This window comes from Mesoplodon mirus (genome assembly GCF_964341445.2).
Source record: "Mesoplodon mirus genome assembly, chromosome: 4".
In the NCBI taxonomy this organism is placed as follows: domain Eukaryota; kingdom Metazoa; phylum Chordata; class Mammalia; order Artiodactyla; family Ziphiidae; genus Mesoplodon; species Mesoplodon mirus.
In genome coordinates this window covers 57306001-57321559 of record NC_138979.1, presented here as the reverse complement: position 1 = coordinate 57321559, position 15559 = coordinate 57306001, and the positions used below count along the sequence as shown (strand labels likewise).

General features: G+C 54.5%; 1 protein-coding gene across 1 annotated transcript in view; it reads right to left on the bottom strand.

Moving 5' to 3' along the window:
- SMAD3 (SMAD family member 3) overlaps window positions 1-15559 on the bottom strand; it is a 120933-nt gene that overhangs the window by 5131 nt on the left and 100243 nt on the right. Inside the window, exons 6-8 of the mRNA XM_082619127.1 lie at window positions 6743-6955; window positions 4569-4706; window positions 1931-2075 (exon numbers count right to left, since the gene is read on the bottom strand). Coding sequence (XP_082475253.1) covers window positions 1931-2075; window positions 4569-4706; window positions 6743-6955 — 496 coding nt within the window. The remainder of the gene's footprint in view (window positions 1-1930; window positions 2076-4568; window positions 4707-6742; window positions 6956-15559) is intronic.

The following is a 15559-nucleotide window of genomic DNA, read 5'->3' as shown; positions in this document are numbered from 1 at the left end:
GAACAATTACTGGAAAAAACCAAGGCACACCACACGTTTCTTTTCCCCAAAGCACTTTGTCTAAATTCGGGCTGGTTGATGACGCAGCTTGCAGGCAAGCTCCCAAAGGCCTCCACTGAGCAAAGGCTATCTGCTGAGGCCGGAGGCGCTGGTGCCAGCTGGAGGTGAGAGGCCTGGGCCCTGCTTTCAGCCACCTCACAGGAAGGGGTGAAACCTTACTCTCCTTGGCCCAGGAGGCAGGAGGAGGGCGAGACTGTTCTGGGAAGGGGCCGCACCACCAGTTAGGTTGCTCTGCGGTGCTGCCAGGTGGCAGTGACGTGGTGGGCTGCACAGGACTGGGTGTGCTGGCAGTATGTCCTGCACGGTGACACAGTGCCCCCAGGGAAAGGCTTCTCTGTCAGCAGGGGGCCTCTTCCCAAGCACTTGAAGCTGGAGAACTGCAGTGCTGCACCAGGTCAAGAGCCGCTGGCCCGAGGTCACCACCCTCCTTGCTTGGCCTGCGCTTCTCCTGAGTGGAGGGTTAGAAATGGGCTTGCAGACTCAGCCCTGGCGTGCCTGCCTGACCTGGATGCCTGAGTGTGGCCCTCTGGACTGCAGTCTGAGTGCTAACAGGAACAAATGGACCTCCCTCTGGCTCTTTTCCACTGGGTCCGTCTTTAAATATTTCCCTTCCCCAACTAAAAAGAAGATTAATTTTCTAACCTTTCAACTCTTGCTCCCTAAATGATTCAGCCAAGGCCAAAAGGTGAGCTAAAACGTCCCTCGGGCTGGGCCTTTGGGCCTGGGCTAATCTCAGGCCATTATAACTGGGTTGTAAGTTCTCTGACGGCTGACCACTCGGATAGCTCAACTGGTCATTCATCCCGGATTTGAGAGAGACCCCAGAGACCAAGGTGCTGCGTTCCCTGGCACTGTGGGGCAGACACGGAAAACAGCAGCTAAAGTATGGTAAATGAAGGAGGATTTTATGGACCGAAATCCTCTAATGAGAATCTGACTTTCCATAAGTCATGCTCATCTGGATTTCATTACAAATGGTGGCCCAGAGCCAATACTGAAATGGGTTTGGCCTGGGTGCAGAATGACTGCAAAACAAAATGGATTCCAAACATCTGGAAAAATGAAGAGAAGGAGAGAGTAACTTGCAGGGCGCTGGCTCCAGCTGACGTGTGGGCACCTCTGTGTCTGCTGCGGAGTTGGGGCTGGGCACACAGACCTGCCTCTAGGGGAAACTCCTGTCCAGGTGTGGAAGGAAAAGGAACAGGCTTCTCTAAGCCCACACCAGAGTGGCCCGAGAGATTCGACACAGCAAACCAGGGACACCCCTGACCCAGTGCCATGTTTAAATCAGTATCTAAAATTATGAAAAAATCATTTCTGAGCAAGTAAATTTTGTTCCTTTGACTACCCAAATCTCCTCCTCCCTTCCCTGCTTCTCAGTTTTAATATCCTAGATCCTCAGGGTCACCGGGTCAGAGATGGAGCCACAGAGGAGAGAAGGAACAGTGAGATGAAGACTTAACTCCCCGGAGAGGGTCTTCCTAAAACCATCTGCCCAAAACGAACAAGGAAGAAGCCGCCAAGAGGACACAGTTCTAGGCTCAGCTTTTCCACAAATGATGCAACTTCAGGCAAGTCGCTTTCCCTCCCTGGGCCTTTGTTCCCTCAACCGTACAACGGGGACAATGCCAGCGTCCCCACCCAGGGTTGTGGTGAGGATGGAACGCTCCCAGCTCCTGAGAAACTCTGAAGCACTGGGCGAGCACTGCTCAGCTCTTCCTTGTCTAGTGGGACTTGGCCCCGCTCGGATCCCTGGTCCCTCTACTCTTCGGGGCAAGGGCCAGCCTAGCTCATCTCTGGGGAGCCCTTGCTCTGTGTTCTGAGCCACCTGCAGTCCCCGCATCCCGGGGACAGGCGCCCCAACCCTGACCTGTACTCGGCTCCCCAGCCTTTGACGAAGCTCATGCGGATGGTGCACATCCGGGTCAGCTGGTACACGGCCTCGAAGCCCTGGTTGACAGACTGAGCCAGGAGGGCGGCAAACTCCTGGTTGTTGAAGATCTTCAGGTTGCACCCTGCCAACAGAACAAAAACAGTGCTCGTGGGGACGAAGAGTGCACTTGTCCGGAGCTCCTCTCCTGGCTAAAGCCCCCCCACCCCAGGGTCACCCAGACCGGTGTTCCCATATTAGCCACGCTCAGCACCACACTGGGGGCGAGCCCACGTGGTCCCTGCCCCTGAAGCCATCACCGCCTTGATGGGGAGATGCAGCTGACACAGATGAGGGGGGAGAATTAAACAGTGGCCCATAAGCTCCAGTTCCCAGAGCTGTGGGAAGGCTGAGGAAGACAGTAAAGTGAGCCCAGGAACAAGGGAAACGGTTGGGAGAGGTGGGCCCTGCCCTGGGCCAAGGGGCCAAGGCAGGACTCCAGGAAACAGAGGCAGGGTCACGAGCCTGAAGGCCCATGTGGTGTGCGGGTATGGCCGACCTCCTGGGGAACAGGAGTCCTTGCCCTTTGACGGAGGGAGCACCAGAGAGACGGGCCAGCTGAGAGGCTACCCGGCCTGCCGTGCCAACAGGAGCTCGGCAGAGGGTCCTGGGCACCTTCCACCTGGGCTCCTCCAACAAATCCACCTCTGCCCAGGCCAGGAGGGAGCGAGAGATCTGGGCCACATCTTGGCCTCTGGGCACGAGGCTGGGGTGGGGTGACATTCTCGGCAAAGTGAAGGCGTGTACCTAACTCCAGGCATAAAACCAGAGACAGGCACACATAAAGTTTACCGTAAATCTCTTGTTCGAAGTCCTACCGCCTGAGTGCCAGGAATGTGTCAATCAGAAAAATAAAAGACAAAAGAAAGCACATGCCGAAAATGCCCAAAAGGTGAGCTGACGTGACACTAATGGGCCAGCACTGTGCCCCTCGGCTTGCTGCGTGACTCTGGGCTGGTCACCTTCTCTTCTAAGCCCGTGTCTCCCTTGTAAAAGGAGAGGCTGGCCTCAGAGGCCCCCCAGCTCTGACATTGCATGAGAAATCATCCAGCACCACAGTCAGCTCTGCCCGAACCAGAGAGAGGGAGAGGGCGGGGCCGCGGGTGGGCAGAAAGCCAAGTGCGCATCTGGACTTCCTCTTCTCATTTTCTCTGAGGGGAAGAGGGGTGAAGCAGAGCCCAAAGTGGGTTCCGGTCCCCCGCCCAGCAAGCAGCAGAGGAGCACACAGCCCTAGGTTCATCCTGGCTCAGCCATTTACTAGCTGTGTGTCCTCTGCAGGTAGCTTAACCTCTCTGAACTTGTCTCCTCAGCATGCCTCCTCGCCTGAAGAGCTAGAATAACTGGTGAGGACTAAGTGAGCCCCAAGATAGCCGTGTGCTCTGTAAACGCAACCACACGACGTTCCAGAAATGGAGGGCACCACGAGCATCTCAAACTCCTTGCATTCTTAAGTTGATCCAGCCCACGACCCACCGCTCCACCATCACCTGCTACTTAGTGAGCGGGAAGACATACCACACATGTGCCGCAGGCAATGGACTGAGCCACATACTCTACCCACCGGGCATCGTCCACACTCTGTGGCTGCGTGCCCTGGGAGAAGTGGGCTTCGGTGGGGGCTTTCTGCCTCAGCTTTCTAAATAAAGAGGCCTTGGATGAGATCAGCCACCTGCCTGGTCATCTACCCAGGCCTGGCCCTGTCCAAGCCACCCTCTGGGGTGAGCCTGCCACCCCTTGGAGTACAGGTGGGATTCGTAGCCCGACCCAGAAAACCCTCAACAGTCCCCCTGAATAAAAGCAAAACTTTCTCATGTCCTTCCATGGCCTGGTCCCATCATGTTTTCTAAACATGTCTCCCGACTGTCGTTTAAATGGCCTCCACTGCAGGCAGAGTGCAGCCCACGTGTGCCCTGTCCTGCATCACCTCTGGGCCTTTGCCCATATCGTTCCCTCTGCCTGCAATGCCCTCACGGTCCCCGCCCCACCATCACCCTATGCCTAATGCTTACCTACCACTCCAAGCCCAAATGCCTTCTCCTCCATGAAGCCTTTCCTGATCCATCCCAACAGTTAAATGTGTTTTTCCCCTTGGATCCAAGAGCACGTTACCTGTGCTGCTTGCATGGTGCGTAGCACCCTCCCTTGTATTAAACGCATTTGTGTCTTTGCCTTGTACACTCAGCTGATGGGTAAGGTCTGTGGGGACAGCAGGAGGACTTCCTGCACCCCTCCATCCCCGTACAGCATCTAGCTTGGCTTTAGGAAGGAATGGAGGGAGGGAGAAAAGAAGGAAGGAAGCAGGCATACTATCTTATTAGCATCTATGCACACAGGCAATAAACAGGTACCCAGAGATCAAAGGCAGATCTGTCAGATGCTGCGTCTGCTCCCCGAAGGTTCGGGGAAGTCACAATAAGACAGCAAGGCAGAGAGAAAACCCAAGGGAAGCATCTCCAGATTGTCAATGCAAACACCAATGAGGAGAAAAGGTAAGAGAGAAGAAACCTTTCCAGCATCCCAGGCATGTGCCGCAGAGGAGAGGACCTCAGGGAAAGGGTGGGTATGTCGGTGGTGTTACCTGGTGGGATCTTGCAGACGGTGGCTGGGTGCCAGCCGTAGCGCTGGTTACAGTTGGGAGACTGGACAAAGATGGCACTGTCGCTGAGGCACTCTGCAAAGACCTCGCCTCCGATGTAGTACAGCCGCACGCCTCGCCCTAGAGAGATTCGGGTCAGAGTGGCCCTGGCACCAGCTGAGGCTACCAAAGGAGGCAGAACTGCAGCCAATGCTCCAAGTGACTGGTTCTCTGCCAGGGTCACCAGGCAAACGGGGCCCAGAGCCCAAGCCTAAACACACAGGGAAGTGATGGGTGATGCTAGGTTGCCAAAGCTGGGGAGGCAGACGACAAGAGGAAAGAGCATGGGTAAGTATTAACAGCAGCCTCTGCCAATGACCCGCCATGGGCCTCGGCCAAGTTACTCAGCCGCTGAGCCTCAGTTTCTTCATCTGTAAGATGGGGATAATAATACCTACCTCATGGGGCTGCTGTAAGACACACAGCAAGTGCCTGGTGAGCAGTAGTTGCTGCTGCTGCTACTACTAGGTCCCTTCCCCCTCCAAGATTCAGAAACTCATTTAGTCAGCCTGCAGAGCTCCTCCTGAGGCAGCAGATACCCCAGAAGCCCTTCACTGCAAGGACGGCTTAATTAGTGCCACTCCCTGTACCTTTCTCCCCTCGATGCATTTTTCTAAAACATTCCATAGCTTTATATCATTTACTTTTCCTTCATCTCTTAAATCCACTCCAGATGGACAGAAATTATTTTTAAATTGGCTCTGCAATTCAAGCAAGTTATATAAACCCTCTCACAACGAGTCTCTGCTCAGCCAGGGGATGTTCTCTTCTCCTGCCTGGAAGGTCTTTGTTCCCACTCCTGGGGGCAGAGGCCTAGAGGGCCAGGGAATGGAGCCAGCTTTCACAGGCGCAACGTGGAGTGGGATGGAAACCAGGTGACCGGCTGCAGGCCTGCCTCCTCGTCCCACCACTGTCCCCGGCCCCGCCACTCCCCAGTTCTTCCTGGCTCAGTGCTACAGGACTTGGCGGCTCACAGACACCAGGGTGCTGACAGAATCGGGGGCCACTAGGAGGCGCCCTGGAGTTATGTCAGTCAAGAGCGGGAGGCGGAGGTGGGAAGACCCAGACCCAAAGGACAAAAATGTTTGGGTAATTTTTGAAATGTTATATTTAAATATAGTAAAGTGTAAAGTGGGTAAGTAAACACCTGTGTATACCACCGAGGATCTTTTTAAAAGAAAACAAGTAGGAGGCTGTCTGGGAAGGATGCAGGCTCAGGGGCAGGAGGGGGCTCTTTGTCACCGACTGTGTTACACACTTGCTGTGTGGCCTCTGCAGGGCTCTGCCCCTCCCTGGGCATCAGGTTATTATTCCCTGGAAAATAGGCACACTGGCGCAGGCCCATGGCTTCCAAACTTTTCTTGACTGTAAAACCCTCTCTCCAAATGAAATCTTCTGTGAAGGTGCAAGATATAACACAAACAAGAGCAGAGGTGCTCTGGGTCACATGCGCCCAGACCCCTGCTGCCCTGCCCAGCTCCTGAGTTTACTCTGGAACCCCTTGGCCACCCTGCGTGCACTGAACAATGTCTGAGAATACCCACCATCTCTACACCATCTCTATGGTCCTTCCAGGACTCTGGATCGAAAAGCTGTGAACATCCTCAGCATGATAATTTTATGAGCAAACCAAGTGACACACAGCAAGGCTTCATCCTCCCTAACCTAAGTGATCTTTCACCACGTGCTGAGTGTCAGGAGAGAGTGTTAGCAGCAGTGATGTCCCGGCAGCGGGCAAATACTGGTCTCTCCACCTCTTCTAAGTTCCTAGAACAATCGTATATGAAGTGAACAAACAGAATATCATTCCTCCAAGGTGGACTATATATACTTGTCCACCTATCAGTACTTCAAGGGTATTTTTATTAAGAGAATTGCACGGTTGCCTTTCTCAAGAAAGTCCACTGTCCTCCTCTGTGGCTTTCAAATTTTCAGAAATGGTCTCTGAGTGGGAACGATCAAGCAACCGGAACTCTGTCTGGCCCCTCAACGAGGCAATATGGAGCCTGGGGGACGGACATGGGGGAGGCGCACCGTGGTGGCTGGTGAGTTCTGGCAGGGGCTGTGCTGGCTGGGGTGCAGGGTGGTGTCACGGGGGGAACGCGGCCGCCCCTTACCGATATGCCTCCGCGTCAGCTCCACGGCTGCATTCCTGTTGACGTTGGAGAGCAACCCCAGGCAGAAGCGCTCGGAGTTGGAGGGATCGGTGAAGCCGTCCACTGTCATGGACGGCTGCGAGGCGTGGAATGTCTCCCCGACACGCTGGTTGAGCTCGTAGTAGGAGATGGAGCACCAGAAGGCCGGCTCGCAGTAGGTGACAGGCTGCAGGTCTGAGGAGACAGGCCGGGCCGCTGGGTCAGGGGGCCCCCCAGCCCCTGAGCTCCTGGATGGGGTCCCCTAGATGCTCCGGAAGCCTGTTTCCCCACCTCTCAGGGCATTATAATCCCCCCCACCCTTTTACTATGTAAAACTCGCAGGATCCAGTGGGACAAAATCCTCAGGTATCAGGAGAAGCATTCCACTGGCCTTGGCACTTTTTATTTGGTCTGAGCTTACAAAGGCCCTGCCCCGCCCGGCCTGGCCTTGGGTTGAAGCAGTATTCAAGGAGGTGCTGGGTCAAACCCACAAGGCCCTGAGACCAACAAGCACCTGGCTAAATGCACTGGACAGGCCAGGAGTGCCCACTGCGGTCTGGCCACACCATCTGCCTCTCTCCCAAGGTCCCCAGAGTAACCCATGCTGATCTCTGTCCCCCCAGAAGGGCTTGCAGCTTCTGGCTCTGCCTGGTCGTGGGCTAACTCCTAGCCTGTCGGGCGGCAGTGTCCAAGCCTGTGAAATGACAAGGCTGGTGCGGCCCAGGGGGTCGCGTCTACAGCCACACCGGCACCAGGCACTAGGCACCGTCTACAGAGTGAACTGGGTCCCTGCCTCTTATTACAGCAACTATCTTCCAAATGTATCCAGATTCCATCTGTCGGGGTGGCTAAGACACAAACTCACCTAAAAGAAGCTCTGAATTTATCCTAGTTGTCAGTCTGTGTCTCGGTCAAGGGCTCCTCAGAGCAAACTGCCATCCTGTGAGGGGGTGGTTCTCAGAAGAGGTGGGAACCCCTGAAATAGAGGTTTCCCCTCACGTGCCTCCACATCACCTTTCCCGTGGTTCCCTACGCCTCTGGTCACCTCCAGCTGTTCCAGGCTCCACACCTGCCCAGGTACCCCTGCCCTCCTCCTGCCCGTCTGTGTGTCATCTCCCACCTTAGGGTCCATCCTCTTGGCCCTGGGCCGGGCCCTCGTCATTCCTCACTTGCAGCAGTGACATGCGTCTGACAGGACTCCTCAGCACTCCAGCCAGCCTTTCCAGCTGCTTCTCTGCTCTGCACTGCTCCCTGGGCCACATCCTGCTCTCTGCCTACTTGAATCCCACCATCTGCTGGCCCATCAGGGATTCTGCTGCTCTCATTCCTATGTCTCAGACCTCCAGCCTGAGTCACTTGCTCTGGCTCTTACATATACGTGGAGCCACCTGGTCACTTGGGGCGTGTCTTTGTGGGAGCCAGTGAGAGTGATGGGGAGGGCTCGCCATGCGAAGTCTCAGCACTGGCCCGAGACCCCTGCTCACCGCCCGCCGGGCAACTTCCCAGAGCGAGAACCCACGAGAACCTCTGCTCAGCTCACCAGACCTCTGAAAGTGCGTAAAGCCCAGGAGAGAAAATATCAGAAGCTGTTCCAGGAGGGGCCCGGGTCCCTCTGCAGGGCAAAGTGGCCCTGATCTCCTTCTGGGGTCTACGCCCATGATCCCGTCTAAGGGTCAAGAGAAGGTCAGCAAACACAGGAGGAGCCACAGCCTGTGACATCCCTGCGCTCAACACACCCAGGAAGCGTCAGCTAGAGGGTCAGGACACCTACATCAGGTTTCTCAACCTCCGCACTATTGAGATTTAGGGCCAGATAATTCTGTCTTTGTTGGGAGAGGGTTCTGTGCACTCTAGGATGTGCACAGCATCCCTGGCCTCTAACCACTAGACGCCAGCAGCACACATCCATCTCACCGTCCCAGCTGTGACAGTAAGAAATGCCTCCAGACATTGCGAGAAGTCTTCCACGGGGCAAAATAGGCCCCAGTTGAAAACCACTGCCCTAGATGTTTGACCAGGTCGTGGAGCACAAGCTTCAAGGCCAGATGGACCATCGTCCACCCTCCGCTCAGACACAGACCAGCTGTGTGCTGCTGAGCAAACCAGTTAAAACTCTGAGTTTCAGTGTCCACGTCTCCCCCGGGTCACCAGAGTGGAGAATCTCCTTTATCACCAGGCGCTGTTTGTGGATGGACTGAGATAATTCAAGTGGAGAGCGGGGCACACATCAAGCACTCAATAAATGGCGTTAACAGAAATTATAATAATTTTGGTTATATGAACTTGAAGATCCTGTTCTTGTCCTGACCTCCATCCGAAAGGGGCAAAGTGTCCTTGCCCCTCCTTCTCTTGCCAGGGCCCACACTACTTAATGGTGAAAGTGGTGTGCGTGGGGCAGGAGCGACCATGGCCTGCGGCCAGTGCCCCCAAGGCTGGGTTGAGCCACGCCAGCCACATCCGGCTCTGGCTTTGCTCGATGCTTGACATTCCAATGAGATAAGCTATATTCTAAACAATGTGGTCACTAAAATGTGAGCTATGTTGCTTTGGAAACCTTAAAAAAAAAAAACCACCACCACCACCTAAGAAATCCAAGTGCACTCCAAGCCTTCAAAGTGGTCTGGCAATGTGTCAGGGCCAAGAGGTACTGGGGGATTCCCAGAGGCAAGCTCTGCTGACCCTGCTGTGCAACCTGAGGGACATGACGTCCCTCTCTGGCCTCAGTGGCCCAGTCTGAACAGTGACTGCAGTGTACTGGAAGCCACCGAAAGCAGACCATGTAGGTCACGGCGTTTCTGGCATGGGTCACCCCGAAGAGGCAGCTATGGCTGATCTGGGCTGGCCTTGGCTTCTCTAGCCAAGTACAGAACAGAGCAGTCTTCATCTCCAAATTATAAAGCCTTTTCCAGCACCCCCTGGGCTTAGTCCAGGCAGAAATGAGCGAGCTAGGCTCCCAGGAACACTGACCCAGCCCACCCGTCAAAAGAAGAGAAGCCAGCAGGCCACCCGTTGGGTAACATGGGGCCAGAACCACATTCTGGGGACGTGTGGGCTTCAAGGTGTCTCGGAATCAGAGAGAGGCTTGGGGTCTTAGCCCAAGAGGCCCTCCCAAGCAGATCTGAGCCCTTATCTAAACATCCCTGCAACTCACAGACACTCACTGAACAGTGCTGTGGAAAACACAGGATGCAGGAGCCTGACACATAATTAAGAAGATGCTAGTTGGGGGAACAGAGCAGTCGGGCCAAGGCAAAGTCTGAAGGCTGCCATTTCAGGGAGTGCTGTTTGGACGAGCTGACCTACATTCAGAAGCAGCACCGCAGCCATGCACTTACTGTTGTCTGCAAACAACTGACAGTCAGCCCTGCCTTTCACCTCTCTCCCTCCCATCATCCCTCAGTGCTTCCTCAAGGCATTTCTGTAAGAGGAGCTGCAGACCCAAGTATGATCACCACCTCTGGGCTATGCCTTGAATGGCACTTTATTTTAAACTTCATGTATGACCTCATTTCTCTCCTACCAAAGGACTTATCCACACCATGGTTCCAAACAAGACAAAGTCAGGACCCTGGAAAAGAGAAGACTATAAACAGGCTAACCATGAAGTTATAGCTACTGAAAGAGCACTCAGCTTGGGTCTAAGCTTCCTAGCAGACAAGGCAAAAAGGGAGCATAATATGCTACATGGCTCTGGTTGGTGGACAGACAATTCTTACTAGTTCTGCAGGGGAAACAAAACTTGTCCTGGGCACTAAATCTTAAATGACATCTTCAGGTGGCTACTCCTCCCCCATTATCAATCAATCCAGCCAGCCAACCTACCCTAGTTTCAAGAGTTTCCCAACAAACGCAGCAGCAGTTTTATGTAAGGTTGCTTCTAAAAACCCTGAACATATGCCACTCACAGGCTCCTCTGGGAGGACAACTCTACAGGGTAAGGTGACCTGCCCCAATGGAAAGTGGTTTCGCTTCTCTAGGCCAAGGACTCAGCACACCTGGAGTGGCAGCTGATGGCGTGTGCCCAAGGCCTTCCCTTCAATCGCTTCTGCTCTCGGCCAGACTGCTGAGTCTGTGCCAATCTCTCTTCCTGCAGCAGAGGTGTTGCAGACGCAGGAGCCTCTCGCTCCAGCCGTTCTCGACCCCCTGTCCCCACTGCTGCGGTGTCAGCCAGACCACTCGAGGAGCACGGGGCACTTAATTCTCGACTGGCCCCCTGCCAGCCTAACGCATTGGCTGGCTTCAGCTCTGAGCCCGATTCCAAGCTGGCATTGACTTTCTGTTTTGTTTAAGGAAAAGAAAACAGAATAAAACCCAGAAGGCAAAGGGATGCCTATTAAAAACATGTGCGAGAGATCCAAATCCGGTAAATGAAAGGCGGGGGGAGGTCGGAGTGGGGAAATTAACTTTCTACTATACATCGAAAGCAGGGACTGGGCAAGGGCTGGGAGCAGCGACGCTGTAAAGCTAAAGGTCAGAACACAAACGGCTGCCTTAGCCTGCGCCCTGCTCACCTGCCTTAGTCTGCGTGCTGCTCACCTGCCTTAGTCTGCGCCCTGCTCACCTGCCTTAGTCTGTGCCCTGCTCACCTGCCTTAGTCTGCGCCTGCGGAAGGCGGCTCTGCCTCAGGCCAGGAGACTTCCCCGCCCCAACCCCCACGCGCATTTCCCCTGCCTGGACTGCTCGTCCCCCTCATCTGCCAGGACGCAACCTTCAAGGCCCAGCGTAGGTGGCTGTGAAAACATGCTCTACCCCTGTGCCTGAGCCACCTGTGTACCTGAGGGTTAGGTCCCTGCAGGCTCAGGCCAGCTGTGTCCCAGCAGCCGGGCACCAATTCCAACTTGTCTCACCAAGGATTAGGCAACAAACCCAGTTTTACACAGAAGAGACCCCATGCTCTTTCAACCTAGGACCAGTTTCCTGAAACCAAGAACAGTGGAAAAGTCTAAGAGCTGGACGGACCCTCGGGAGCTTGACGGTCCAGCCGGCAGCCGACTTCCTGCCGTGAAGATGCCTGCTTGTGGCGTCCCAAACTTAGGGAAGATTAAAGCCCAACGAGGTCTCGGAAAAGAACTTGTGCAGCAGCCCAAGACACCTGGGATCGGGTAGGGCCTGTAACATGGGCCCCTGCCCTCTCTCGGGGCCCAGGCGTCTTCCTGCTACTCTGCCACCAGGGCCCCCTTCTCCTGGCAGCCTCAGCCCCAAGGTCCTCCGGGAAACCATCATCTCCTTAAACTCCAGCTCAGCCGCTGCCCCAGGACATTCCCTGGTACCTCGTTTCCCCCAGTCAAGGCCCCTCCCGAGATGTCTCACTTTAAAGCAGAGAACAACTTTACTCACCAGCAGGATCCAGCTCGTTATCTTTCTTCTCTCTCTCCGCCTCCCTCCTCCTTCCCCTCCATTTGCTCCAATCCTTGACCTAAATCCTTAGGAAATTCCAGGTGACTCATCCGGCATGATGTGTAATAACAGGAACATCACCTGCTCACATCCCTTCCCTGCAAAACAAAGCCCTGGGACCTCTCCAGAGCCTGCCCCTGGCCAGAAGCTGAGCTGCCTTTCAGTCACTCAGGGGGCTCCTCCACGAGGCACCCCAAGTGGCTTTACTGTGGCAGGAGGTGCAATCTTTTGCCTGGAGGAGGGAGGAAATGAAGCAGCAGCCAGATGTCCTATGCTTGCTTTCTTTTTGTATAATAACTCCTTTACTAGAAATAATAGGTGTCCTGAGATGCCGTCTCTCTCCGGGGAGAACTCTCCGCGTGCCTGTCAGCATCCTACTGTTTGGGACATGCCAGCCACAAAGGAGAAATGCAGAGGCAGCTGCTGCGTGCTGCCCATCCCACCACCCTTTTATCCCCAAAGGATGCCCTTGAACTCACGAGGAGTTCTCTTCTCACTTTGCATCTCTGCAGAACCCGCCCACTGTGTCCTTCAGCACCTCCTCCCCTCCCTGAGGCCCCATCCTCCACCTGACCCTCAGCCTCTTCCCGAGGGGGTCCCGTGAGTCTGTCTTCAGCCCTCTTTCCTTCTTGAGCTAGGTCTCCCTCTCCACTGAATCCATCCACTCCCAGGACTTCAGCCGAACCTTCATCAGTGTTTCCAAAGTGAGATCTATGGGAGGGTCAATGGGATCGTAAGAGAAAAGTGTTCCAACAGCGGTTGGACCCGTGGGAGAAACGCTGGACCAAACAGGCCTCCTTTCTGCAGGACTCTCAGAGGCTTTACACTGCGGGTGCCCTGGGGGCCCCAGGAGGGGGAACAGTATAGGCTTTCCAAACTCATTTGATGACAAAATCATGTCTCTGACTCCACTCTGGGCAAGGCTGTCAAATATGCTAATGGCTTCCAAAGCTGCCCCTCCAGCCGCAGCCTCTCTCCTGACCGTCCTGCCGCTTCCTGGACACAGGCAAGCACCAGCATCTCCCTGTCACCCTTCGCCCCAAACCCTGTCCCACCTCCTGGGGCTCTGCCTCAGTTAAACTGAAGCGTCACTGTTTTCCCAGTTAAAGCTGATCAATAAATGCCAATGATTCATGACACTCTTAAATGCCCTCTCCTCTCCCGCTGCCATTTCTCTAAAGCATTCATCTCAGCCTCCTTCAGTACTACAGCTTCCTAAGTGGGTATTTTGGGGTGGGGGTAGCCCCAGTAATTTCCCCTAGATTTTAAATTCCACAGAGTGGCCAGATTAATCATTATGAAGCTGCCGTGAGATAACCACCACCCTCCAACTCAGAACCCACCATCTCGCCTCATCCTATAGGCAAGACAGGGCTACATAAGGGTGGCCCTCAGGGCTCTCTTCTCAGCCCGCCAACCCTGAGCCTCATCTTCTCCACTGTGCCTCCCAACAAGCCAACCAACCACACTGCCAGCTGTCCTCCGAGCTCACCCCACCCTTTCACGCCATTGCTTCCATCGCCAGTGTCCTTCCCTCCTTCTCTGCCTCACCGTGTCCCACCTGTCCTTCAAGGTACAGCTCATACAGGTCATCACAACTCCAAGGTCCCCCCACCCTACTTGGCACTGTCCTCCTGGGCACATACAGTTCCTCCCTCCCGTGTGCTGCTCCCTTGGCACCAGGCACAGTGCATCACTGGTGGACAGACACCTCCAGCCACTCCACCAGACTGTGAACACCTAAAGGTCCTCCCCGGCTCTGGACCACCAGCATCAGTACCTGCTAGGAACTCAGCAAATGTTGACTGAATGAGTTAATACATAGGAGACACTGGCCACCCTGGATGATGTCCCCACTGGAATGCCACCGTTTGCTCCTTTGAACCCTCAGGGTACTTCATCTGCACCTACCTCTTGTTTTAATTAATTAATTTATTTATTTATTATAGTTGCGGCACATGGGCTCTTCGTTGCAGCTTCTCTCTAGTTGTAGCACATGAGCTCAGTAGTTGCGGCGCGAGAGATTAGTTGCCCCGCAGTACGTGGGATCTTAGTTCCCCGACCAGGGATCGAACCCACATCCCCTGCACTGGAAGGCGGACTTAACCACTGGACCACCAGGGAAGTCCCCCCTCTTGTTTTATATAAAAAGTATTAATCGTCCTGCCTTATTTATCCCAACAAGGCCAAAAGCACCTTCGTGTCAGGGTCTGTGACACCTTTTTGAATTCCCCCACTTGGACTGGCATACAGTGACCAAGCAGGAAGTGCCCAGAGAATGAATGAGTGAGGAAGAGACAGGCAAGCAGGCAGGCAGGGCTCCCAGCCAGGGACAACATGGGACACCAGGGCCCTCATACCTGACATTTGTTCCCAACTGTAAGTCAATAGGTGTCTCCTTAAGCCTAGTTCTTCTGAGTGAAAAAGGGGAGAGCTAGTCTAAGTGACCGAGCAAGGCAGGGTCCTGCTGCACATGGGGGCACAAGTTCTGGGTCCCCAAGGCCTGAGTTCAAAGCCAGCTTCTCCATTTTCTAGCTGCGTGAAGCGGACAAGTTCATTAACCAGTCCATTCCTTGGTTTCCTATTCCATAAAATGAAAAATCACAGCACCACCACCTTAGATAGTTGTTACAAAGATTCAGTTAACATGCATGAGCCACTCTGAACAACACTCAGTAAATAGCAAGTTCTCGAGAAGTGTTTGCCATCTTCAACACCATCCTTTCATCCCCTTGCAGCTACGATGCCAGAGGCTGTGAGATGGTAGGGGCCCTACCAATAGTATTGAATGGGTGAAGGCGGGGGTTCGAGGGCTTGGCAAGCATAGAGGAAGCCGGGCCTGTCAGCGCCCGTGTCTCGCCGTGAGTCCTACCGTGGCTTGTTGGCTGACTTGTCCCCCACATTCACATCTTCCCAGCTGAGTGGCACCCCCTCTCTGCCCACCAGGCTTGGAGACTGTCCCTTCCTTTGGAAGAAATGGCCTAAGAATTCCTGACCCTCAGACGAGAGGCTGAGGAACAGGGCAGCAGGCAGGGAGAACTGTGCCAGCAGGGCACTCTGCCTTGGGGCCAAGTTCAAGAACATGCTGTCATCCTGGTCCACACAATCTCGAGGGGAATTCACAGTGAGTACCCACCCAGGACAACCTGCGGTCTGAACCACCAAGTCAGGCAGTGGGGTTGCCAAGGCAAGCACCAGTTCTGATGTCTGTCGACTTCAGGGCACCCATGGCCACGGTGGGGTAAGAGGGCTCAGCCTCCAAAGCTGAAAGCCCAGAGTCAAGTTCACAGTCATGGCCTTTAAGTTCTCAAGGGTTAACATAGCTTCCAGCCTTCAGAGTTTGTGTTTAAAAACTCCATCAGTCCTTTCACATCGGGAACGTGACCTTCCCGCTGTAAAGCG